General features: G+C 56.7%; 1 protein-coding gene across 1 annotated transcript in view; it reads right to left on the reverse strand.

Moving 5' to 3' along the window:
- Positions 1-10,547, reverse strand: part of LOC121660484 (zinc finger protein 638-like) — a gene marked incomplete at both ends in the record, with an annotated part of 18,592 nt that extends 8,045 nt beyond the window's left edge. The window contains 2 exons of the mRNA XM_042019848.1: positions 2,167-3,793; positions 10,369-10,547. Of these exons, the coding sequence (XP_041875782.1) occupies positions 2,167-3,793; positions 10,369-10,547 (1,806 nt within the window). The remainder of the gene's footprint in view (positions 1-2,166; positions 3,794-10,368) is intronic.
- Between the last annotated feature and the right edge of the window lie 821 nt (positions 10,548-11,368).

The raw sequence follows: 11,368 nt of genomic DNA on the forward strand, positions 1-11,368 counted from the left end.
TTCCCTTCTCCAGGGCAACATTCCCAGCTCTCCCAGCCTGAGCCAGAACCAGAACCTCCTCTGGCTTTGCTCCAGCAGCTCCACGTCCTCCAGGAGTTGGGATCTGGGAACCGGAAGCAGCTCTGCAGGTGGAGCCTCACCTAAGCGGGGCACAGGAGCAGAATTCCCACTTTTCCTGCTGCCCACGCTCTGGGATCAGCCCAGGACACAGGGATCTGTCCGGGACATGTGGACCCCCCAAGTCCTTCTCCCAAGGCTGCTCCCACCACTCTCTTCACATCCTGGATCGGTGCTGGGATCATCCTGACCCTCGGCCTTGCTGAGGCTGGGACGGTCCCACCTCTCCCGGCTGTCCAGGTGACGCCGTCCCTTCCCTCCAGGTGGGATCCTGGTGTCACCTCCACCTTGCCAAGGGTGACCGACGCCAGCGTCCTCGTCCCCGACGAACAGCGCCCATCCCCATCCCTGGTGCCACCTGGACACGGAGCCCTCGACAACTCCCGAGCGCCGCCATCCAGCCCGGAGCGCTCCATCCATGCAATCCCTTCTTCCAGGCCACGGGGGACAGCGTCAAATGTCTCAAGTCCACGTCAGCGCTCACCGGGAATCGCCGGATCTCGTGGCTCTTCCAACCTGAGGTCCCATCCAGCTGTCCCAGAAGGGGACAGGGAACGGTCGGGAAGATGAACAACGTCCAGGTCATCTCCGACCACCCAACCGAGGCAAAACCAACGGGATTTGTAGAGCTGGAATTCCGAGGAATTCTTCGTTCTCTGCAATTCACGGATCCAGCAGCTGGACATTTTCCTCTTTCATTTTTTGGGATAAAAACTCCCAAACTCTTCGCGTTCTTCTGCAGCACGGCTGCTCCCGTGAGGTGTGCCGTGTCCCCAGGACACAAACACCGAACGCTTCCCGAAGGATGTGAATGCAGAGCCGAAGGGCAGGGAGCAGCTTTGGGAAGCTGCAGTGGGATCAGGATGCCTGGGAACGCATCCCACGCTGCGGTGCCAGCGGGACAAGGACTCCCAACCTTTAACCCACCCCCAAAATCTCCGACACAGGACTCTGAGTGACACCATTTCCTTCCTTTTCTCCCTTAAAACCAGAGGAAAATTCCCATTTCATTCATCCCACTTTTCCCAAAGTGCTTTTTCCCTTCATTAACCCCACCCCACTTTTGTCTCCCTGCTCAGTTCCACCCACTTCTATTTTAAATTTTCCTTCCTGTTTCCCACTTCCCATCTCCTTAGCCCTCAGCGCTTCACGAGGAAAAGGATTTGGGAATTTCGGGCTGTTTTTCCCCACACATCCATCCCCATTTTTAATCCCATTTTAAATTCACAGCAGAAACAGAGCCTAAAATCGGCAGGATTTTGCCAAATCCCAAAAACCCCCTCCCCCACAGCCTTTCCACACTTTGGAATGCAAACACATTAAACACTCATCCATCAATTATTCCATGATTTTTACATCGCGTTTTTGACAGATCAGACCTTGGCCTTTTCCAGGAAAACCCACAGCTTTCCAAACATTTTCTATCTCCCAATATCCACCTTTTTCCCCCCCCTTTCTTTCTTTTCCTTCCAAGCTGAAACTCTGATCTCCTTCAAGGCTGAGAGCCCGGCGGGATGAATGGACGCTTCTTCCGCGTCCCTCCGAGCCAGCCTCCAGAATATTCAGCGCTGTCACCCGGACCATATTTGGAAGAGGAAATTTTGGGTTCTAAATGGGCTCTTTTGTTGTCAGGCACACTTTGGAGGAGGAGGAGGAGGAAGGGGGGGGGGAATGAACACACGGACATCTCACCCTCCCCAAGACGTGATTTTAGTCCCCCCCACACACAACACGGACGTTTCACTGCGCTGCTCGAGGTTTGCTTTTCGCCGTTCGAGACCCGCTGCAAAGTCAGACCCCGCTTTTTTTAACATTAAAAAGCTATTTCAAAATAAAAGAAATTAAAAAAAAAAAAAAATTAAAAACCAACACGTAAAGCAACTCTGCAATGCAACCGGGAGCAGAACACGCTCTTACAATCATTTCTAGCACCATTCCCAACACTCAACCTTGGCGAGCAGCATCCCAATCCATGGGAATTCCCAGGGGAAAAACAATCTGCGCCAGGAAGTACCCACGCTTAGGGAATAATCTGGGAAAGCCACTCACCTTCATATGAGTGCATTCAAGGTTACACAGAGAACACAAATGTGGGAATATTCGCGGCGACGTGGCATAGTAGTCGTTCATCATGGACGGGGTGGGCAGGCGTTTGCTCTTCTGGGAATCCGGGAACACGGGCAGCCAGGACGCCTTCACCACCCCGAACGGGGATTTGATGGGCTCCCCAGCCTGCGAATGGAAACTTTTGTGTCCCGCCGTGGTCCCGCTGGCGGCACCGGGCCCGGGCTGGGAGCTGCCGGTCTCGCGCTGCTTCTGCTCGTGCTGGCTGATGGCGGCCAAGAGCCCGGCCGAGAAGGGCGGCGACGTCAAGGGCGGCAACACGTGCTGGGACACGGGCGGCTGGACCAGCGGCGGTATCACCGGGGGCAGCATGGGCTGCGGCAGCGGCGTGGGCAGCAGCGCCGGCAGCATGGGCGGCAGCACCGGCGGCATGGGCGGCTGCGACACCGGCTTCACCACCGGCAGCGCGGCGGGCGCGGCGGCACCGCACAGCGCCGGCACCTTGGCCGGAGGCTCGGCCGGGAAAAACGACGGAGCGGGCGAGGAGTCGGCGGGAAAAGCCGGCAGCTTGATGAGCTCTTCCGCCGGGAACACGGCGTTGCACGGCACGCTGGGCGGCGGCACGGCCACCGGCACGCTCTGCTCCCGCTGGAATTCTTCCCGGTTCTCCGCGCTCGAGCTGTCGGGGTTGTAGACGCGCGCTTCCACCGGCTCCTCGGGCAGCGCGTCGGGGTTGTAGGTGCAGATCTCCAGCGGGTCCTCGGTGTAGCCGTACTTGCTGGCGTGGCCGTAGTCGATCACCTTGCCCTTGACGGCGGCGCCGCTGCTCTCGCCCACCGGCTCGTCCCCCCGGCTCGGAGCGTGCAGGCCGGGCACGGCGTGGCCCATCTTCCGGATGCGGATCTCCCGCAGGATCCGCGGCATGTTCTCGGGCGTCAGCTGGTCGTCGGGGTAGCGGCTCAGCTCCTCCAGGTCTTCGTTGGACAGCCCGAAGCTCGCTAAAATGCTGGAGGCGCTTTCGGGCGTGTAGCGGTTCTGGGGGTTGGAATTCTGCTCCAAGACCGGCGCCGGGCCGGGCGGCTTCGGCCCGGCGCTCCCGGCGGGGCAGGGGCCGCTGTCCCAGAGGTTGGCGCGCGGGTCTCCCTTCTGCTCCTGGTGCAGGTTGGTCTTCTCCTTGACCTTCCTGGGGTCGGCCCTGTGCAGCGTGACGCGGACGTTGATCCTCTGGGAACCCGTCCACTGCAGCGCCTCCTGTCCCGAGAATCTCTGCGGCGCTCCTTGGGGCGTCGCGGGCGCGGGTTTCCTCGGCGGCCCCGCCGCGCCTCTGGCCCCGAAGGCTCCTGGGGGTTTGGTGCCCGACGGGTTGGGTCCTCTGGGCCTCGGGGGCAAGGTTCCTCTGGGGCTAAACATTGCGTCTTTCAGCAATGCCTGGCGGAAGCCAGCATGGGGAGGTGCCGGCCCGCCGCTGGCAGCCGAGGACAAGTGCTGGAGAGCCAAGTGGGTCTTAATTTGGGCAAGCTGAAAAGGAGGAGGGCCCAACACAAAGGGCCTGGCAAGGCCAAGGTTCAGGGAATTCACAAGTGGTGCGAAACTTTCCAAGAACAACACAAAGCTGCAAGTTAAAAGACAAGGATTAGATGGGTCATCTTTGGCATGTGCTCACAGCGGCTTCTATGACGGTGAGCAAAACAACCCGAGGCACGGCAGCGGGGTTTTGGCACGACAGCTTAAAGCACTCAAAATGCACAGGAAAGGTTTGCTTTCACTGCAATATAGTGAACATAAAATATAGAGAATATAGTGAATATAAAATATAGAGAACGGGTGATTAATCAACGAGCTCAAACCCAACAACGTCCCGGGGAACACAACCAGCGGTGACACTTGCAACAGCGTCCGTGCCAACCTGGCAGTTCACTTCTCGGTGACAACAGAGTTTGGGTTTAATTACAATTAATTTTAGGAGCAGGAAGGCAAAGCATGAATAAAAACCCTGTCTGGAGGCTGGCGAGGGATGAGTTGGAAGTGAAACCATCTACGTGGAGAACTCAAACCAGTTATGACTCGGTGGAGCTGAGCCGAGGCCGGAGCAGTTTCCAGGAGGACACTCCCATGGCCGCTCTCATGGGTGAAGAGCAAACCCTGCAAGAATTCACAGGGTGGGATGAGAGGCTGGAATTCTGTGGGTAGAAAAGAATCCGATCTCCCAGATGGTAAGAGCTTAAAGCGGAAGGGTTTGAAACGAGAGAGGAGGGAAATCGTACAGGAACCAACGGCAACAACAACGAAAAAATATCTACACACGAAAAGCACCGTGGCCAAGGGGAGTGGGGCTTAGTCTGGGTGAAAACACTGAGAATTCGGTTCTGCCAGGTGGGAAACGAAGGTACAAACACAGGGAGAGTAAAATCAGACACCACAGAGACGTGGAAATAGAATCCCAGAGCGGTTTGGGCTGGAAAAAAACCTTAAAGCCCATCTCATTCCACCTCCCGTTATCCCAGGTTGCTCCAAGCCCCGTCCAAGCAGGCCAGGGATGGAGATGGAGAGCAGAGCAGTGAAACACCACAACAGCAGCAAAGTCCTTGTCCAGCAGCTCCTCGGGGGCCGAGCGGGGACACCGGGAATCCGGGATTGAGGGCGAGGACAAAGCAACAGCCACAACATCAGCACCATCCTCATTCCCAACCCCAGCCCAAAGCAGGAAAACCCCGAACCCGGCAATTCCTCATTTCCCCCTGTCCATCAGTTGGCTCCCAGAACCAGACTCTTCTCGCAGCAACACACGAGGTTTTTCCAGGAGTTTTCCCAGTGCTGAATTCCGCCGAGGTTCTCGTCTCGCCGGCGCGGGGTTTTGTTTTCCGAGCCCGTGGAAGCTGACTCTGGGTGGAAGTTCTTCCGTCAGCGGCGCTGCCTCTCCCGTGGCCTCACAACGCTCAAGGTTTGAGGAGCACAAGCCACGCCCAGGTGAGGGAGAGGAGGATTTTCCAGCGCCATTCCTGGGGTTTGGTCCCATCCGGGTGCGAGTTCCATCAGGAATGATTTCATTTGAAGCAAGTACAAAGCGCTCAGGCCCAGGAGAAACGCGGATCCTGTGAATCCTCTCCAAGCAAACACCTGGAGAGCCACAATGACCAGATTCCCACCAGCCAGCATTCCCAAAAATCCGGCCTCTCAGCCCGGATTCCTCCTCCCTCCACAAATTAAATTGGATTTCAACAGGAACTGCAGGTGAGGCCGTTTGTTCCAGAGGGTTTCCAAAGAGACATCAACCAACATTCCCCGAGCCACCTCCTGCCTTTCTGTTTGGGTTTTCTCTGGAATTCCCAGCACCGCAGGGCAAAAATTCCCTCCGAGCCCATCCCTGTGGGAAGCAGCGGGAGAGGGAACGCTCCCAAAGGCACCCAGCACCAGGACAACCACGAATGGATCAGCAGAGCCAATCTGGACCACCACCAACCTTAATTCCATGGGTCAGGAACGTCCCGGAGCAGGGAACGAACCCGAATTTCCGTCGGATGAGTTTTTACTTCTCCAGGTTATTTTCACAGGGACACCTGGGAGCTGGGAAGCTCCCACAGCACGATCGGGAATCACAACTCACCTCTGCAAACCTCAGCTCATCAGATGGTGCTCCAGCCTGGAAGGAGCTCGGAGCAAGCTGGTCCATGGGAAATGTCCCTGTCCATGGCAAGGGGTGGCACTGGATGGGATTGGAGGTCCCTTCCCACCCAAACCAGTTCGGGAATCTTAGGAAGGGCTGCAGCCGAGGAGCTCCTGAGTGACCTTTCCAAAGGAAATGCTGGAAATGCTGTCTAAGGAAATTCCAAGATGAAGGAAAACAATGGTCTGGAGATATCAGGGAGAGCCTCACCTTCCTCTTCCAGGCTGTTTTGTTTGGGAAGCGGCCAACCCTTGGAACTGCCGCTGCTGGGACCGGGACACCGCAGCAGGGACCCAGCTCCGAGCTGGGGCTGCAGCGACACGGAACGGAAATCGGGCAGAATCCTGGGATGCTTTGGCTTGGGAGAGACCTCAAAGCCCACCCAGAGACACCTCCCACTATCCCAGCTGGATCCAAGCCCCAGTGTCCAACCTTGGACATTCCCAGGGATCCAGGGGCAGCCCCAGCTGCTCTGGCAATTCCAGCCCAGCCCCTCGCCACCCTCCCAGCCAGCAATTCCTTCCCAACATCCCAGCCCAAGCTCCCCTTTCCCACTGGGAAGCCATTCCCTGCCTCCTGGCCCTCCAGGCCTTGGCCCCAGTCCCTCTGCAGCTCTCCTGGAGCCCCTTTAGGCCCTGCAAGGGGCTCGCAGCTCTCCCTGGCTCCTTCCCTTCTCCAGGGCACATTCCCAGCTCTCCCAGCCTGATCCAGAGCCCTTGGAGCACCTCCACGCTCCAAGGACCTTCTCCCAAGCCCACCATGCTTCGCTGATCCCTGGGAACAGCAATCCCAGAACTCCAGAGCACAATGGAAAAGCCAAACGACGCCTTCCTTGCTTTCCCTTCAACTTCCCACCTCCGTTTTTCCAGCCTTCCCAATACAGGCTGAGAAATGGAAAGTTTGGGATTTTCAACCCTCCCTGGGGCTTGCAAGGCTCTGCTGCACGTGCAGGAAGAGACAGGCACAGATCCGGAGCGAGAATTCCCACCCAGAGCTAAAAAGGCAAAGGAAAGCCTGACCTGCCACAGCCCAGAATCCCAGGATTATTCAGGCTGGGAAAGATCTCCGGGATGAGCGAGTCCAAGCTGTGCCCGATCCACACCTTGGCACAAGGAATTCCTTGGGCACCTCCAGGGATGGGCATTCCAAAGCTCCCTGGGCACTTCCAAACCCTGAGCACCCTTTCCACGAGGAAATTCCTGCTGCTGTCCACCCTGAGCCTCCCCCGGCTCAGCCGGAGGCTGTTCCCTCTTTTCCTGTCCCTGTTCCCTGGGATAAGATCCCAATTCCCCCTCCCCAGCCAGGAGAGCCAGAAGGTCCCCCCAGAGCCTCCTTTCCTCCAGGAACCTCGGCAGAAGCTGGAAGTGGATTTCTCCCGTTACACAGAAGATTTACCCAAAGAGCAATTCCAAGAGGAGAATTTCCTGACTTCTCCCTAGAAACAGCATGGAATTTTCTGGCTCTGTGCTACAGAAAGCCAGAACCACAGCCCTGCCATGCCTGGGAAGCTGCTGGGCCTTTCCAAGAGCTGTTCCACAAGTGCCCATATCCACATGGATGGAACCACGTCCGATCCCAAAAGCTGCATCTCCTCTGGAGCATCCCTGATCTTCCTTTGGTTGATGGCAACATCTTGGAAGGTTCTGGAAGGAGCTGGATTCTCCTCCTCCTCCTCCTCCTCCCTGGGCTGCCCAACCCCACGACGGCGTCGGTGTCCGGAGGGTGCCGTGGATCCTTTCCCGTGGCCAATTCCTCATCCCGCTCCTGCCACGGCAGCCCGGCAGTTCCAGCATCGAGGTCAGGAGGTGGGCGAGGCATTCCCAGCCCTTTTCCTGCATCTGGGAATTCTCTGATTCTTTGGGATGACCCTGGCCAGCACAACATCCCCTGGATCTCTGGGAATCTGGGATTGTCACCTCCAGACTTCCCTGTGGTGGCACGAGCCCACCTCGAGGGGACATCCCCGTTCCAGCAGGAGGCTCCTGGATTTTTGGGGTTATCCACGGTGTCTGTCCATGTTATCCCTCGATCCTGGGATCCTCCAGCTCCTCCAGCACGGCCCAAAGCCAGCAGAGCACAACAGAGCACAACAGAGCCGGCTGCTCTGCCATTCCAGCACCTGCCTGCTCAGGCAAAACAAATTCCCAGGATTGTAGAGGTGAAAGCGGCTCCTGCCACCCGCCCCTGGGCACATTCCTGCTGCCAGCTCCAGATCCAGCAGGATCTCAGCTGGGATCGCTGCATTGGGAACTCCAAGAGCCAGGATCATCACTGGGAATGTTCCGGTCACACCAGGACACACCAGGAGCTGGGATCTGTCCTGGAGGAGGAGGAGGAGGAGGAGGAGGAGGAAGGCAGAACAGTTGTTCACCTCCAGGGAATGATCCTGGAGCACCTGGATAACGGGAATAGAGGGATATCCCAGCCTGATACCTCGGACTTGCCAGGAAAAAGAGCCCAGCAAAGGCTGAGCTGGAATTGCAAAGCCTGAAGGAAGCAGGGATGAAACCGTGGAGAAGGAAAGGGAGGCAAACCCCAAGCAAAGCCACTCCTCCCACTCCACACAATCCTGGAAGCCAAACTGCCCCTTTTTGCCCCTCCTCTAGCCCAGTTTTTCCATGGAGAAGGACACTGCAGGTATGGAATATCCCATGAGGGGCTCCAGGCTGCAGCTCTGCCCATCCCCAGCCCAGGGAAAGCCCAAGCTTGGCCAAACTCAGCTCCCAGGAAAACTTAACTCCATCCCTGCCCGAGCAGAACATCAACACCAGCCGTGGAATCCATGGCAACATTCCCAAAAGTCTGCCCCATGCCAGCCTTAGAGGCAGGAAGTTTCTATCCAACCACACCAACAACAACAACAAAAAAACCAGGACAAGCTTTTTGGGCAGGAATTCCTGCGGCAGACCCAAAATTGGGCATTTCAGCACCGGAAATCCTCCTGAAATTCCGCTTCTGGAGCAGCAGAGTTTGAGAAAGAAATGGAAACACCAGCAGGCAGAACAAACACTGCCACTTCTGCCCCGAATTCCACCCCCAAAAGAAGAAAAACCAAGCCCAAATTCCAGGCAGAATGTTTAACTTGGTGGCAAGGAAGGAGGAGAAGAGGTTTTATTTACCTTCAAGTGGGGAAGCCAAAAGGCAAACAAAGATCTCAGTGCTGGTCCTCACACCCAGACGAGCTCATCTGGCAGCAAAAGCAAACCCCAATCCCAAACTGGGGGAGGAAAAGAGGGAAGAGAAGGGATCCAGCAGGATTTGGGAACCCCCAGCCTCGGATAAACACGCTCAGTTCCAGCAGAATTTGGGGAAGAGGAGGCTGGGCTGGTCCCTTCCATCCCCACAGCCCGGGAGCCAGAGGGATGGTGGAGTTGTGGTGGATTTAAATCAAGGAAAAAGGGGAAAAAAGAAAAAATAATAACGAAATTCGGGATACTCCTTGTCCTCAGAGAGAGGCTTGTCCCAGGGAAAATCGTGAGCTCATCTCAGATCCACCCTCTCCAATCCTCACAGCAGCTGCTTTCACACCAGAGACAGGAGGCAAAAATAAAAAACCCCAAACTTACAACGTTTAAACGTCAATTCTGGGCTGGGATGAGATTTTGGAGGGGGTTGGTTTGGCTTCTGAGCCAAAAAAAAAAAACCAGTTGTAGGGAAACACTCTGAGAAAAAATAACCCAAAAAGCGATTTTTCTTAAAAAAAAAAAAAGAACAATGCCGAGAATATTTCTGGTTTAAAACAACACTAAAAATATCGAAGCAGCCCGTACCTAAATTGCACTAAAAAAAGGTTAAATCCCCCCAAAAGACGAGGTTCCTGCAAACCACGGGATGCTACAGAGCCCCGACACCTGGCTTTAGGTTAAAAACCCTTTTTTTTCGGGTATTTCGCCCGATTCAAATTATTTATTCTCTTTCCGAGTGAAAACAAAGAGGGAAAAGCCGCCTTTTTAACCCCAAACCACGAAGAGGCGCCTGAGGTCAGGCCCTGAGGTGAAAACCCAACCTGAGGCTGGTACTGCTCTATTTAGGGTCAATTTTAACCCCAAACCCCACAACTCCCAGCCCGTTGTTTGAACGTAAACCCGCGGATTTTACGGATTTAAAGATTTGTTTACGGACTAAATTAAGGCTCTGAGTGTTGGGGGATAGACGGAGGCTTTCCCTCGTTTAAAGCCGTGATAGAAATGGATAAAAAGCAGCTTTAAATCCGCGCCGGCTATAAAACGAGGCGAATCCGTGCTGGCCTTGCGGTTGCGCTGCAGGTCGGTGGTTACCGGGCGGCTTTATCCGCGTGCCGGAGGAGAAAGGACAAACGATGAAGGATTAATCATCGAGGGGATAAAAGATAAGGAACAAAGGAGAAGGGATAAAAGAGAAACGATAAACACCCACAGCCCGGGACTCCCCGTGAGGGCCCCTCACCCGGCCGCCCTCCCCTCCCCCTCTCCCCTCACAGCCGCCATTACGTGCGTCCCCTCAGCCCCCTCCGCGCCGAGCGCCGGCCGCCCCCCGCCTCCTACCTCGGCCGGGACGCAACCGCCGCTCTCCCCGCGTCCCCCGCCGCCGGGATGAGCCGGGAGGGTGGAGAAGAACCCCCCAAAACCACCGGGGAAAGCGCCGGCAGCGGCGGGGAAAGCGCCGGCAGCGGCGCGCGGAGGGACACGGCGCGGAGGGCGCACCGCGGCTGCGCGGACGGAGCGCGGGGTCAAAGCGCGCAGCGTGCGCACGGCGGAGCGTCCGGGGGGGGGGGGGGAGCTGCGCATGCGCGCCGTGTGCAAAGGGGGAGCCGGCCCTCGGCGCGGGGCATGCTGGGAGAGCCCCTCCCCCTATATAAGCGCGGTGCCGGCGCGCGCCGCCTCAGAGCGGTGGTGGCGGGCGGAGCGTGCGCGTTGGTTTTTTTGTTGCTGCTTTTAGCCTTTTTGTGGCTGTTTCTGTGATTCTTCCGGCTTGTTGTGTTCTCAGGCATTGACCTTGCTTGTGGTGGTCTCGTCTTTCCCCTGCCTGAGGGCGTTGCGTGTTGCACAGTGCTTCCTGCCTTGCAGCTGATACCAGGCTTGTCCCTGGAATCGTGAGGGACCGGGAGCTGTTTTGCAGCTCCCCCTCAGCAGCACCGTGAGCTTCAGGAAGGCTCCTCTGCGGTGGTTCCTGCCTGATGCTCTTCCAGCCCTGCAGATGAACCCTCCGGATTCATTCCGAGTTCCTCTTCGAGGTGTCCTGAGCTCGAAGGAGAGACAGTGGCAGCCCCAGTAATTCCAGGGAAAACCAGCACGAGGCGTCTGAGGCGCTGACTCAGAGGGGGTTTGTTTGTCCATGATGATGCTTGGGATGAGCTGCTCATCCCTGGAAGTGCCCGAGGCCAGGTTGGACATTGGGGTTTGGAGCAGCCTGGGATAGTGGGAGGTGTCTCTGCCCATGGATGGGGTGGGAATGGGATGGGATTCAAAGTCCCTACTAATCCAAACCATTCCAGGATTCTGCTCTGGATCAGGCTGGGAGAGCTGGGAATGTTGCCCTGGAGAA

This window comes from Corvus kubaryi, unplaced genomic scaffold (assembly GCF_017639235.1).
Source record: "Corvus kubaryi isolate FWS band 111438036 unplaced genomic scaffold, C.kubaryi_AGA036_p1.0 36282, whole genome shotgun sequence".
Classification (NCBI taxonomy): domain Eukaryota; kingdom Metazoa; phylum Chordata; class Aves; order Passeriformes; family Corvidae; genus Corvus; species Corvus kubaryi.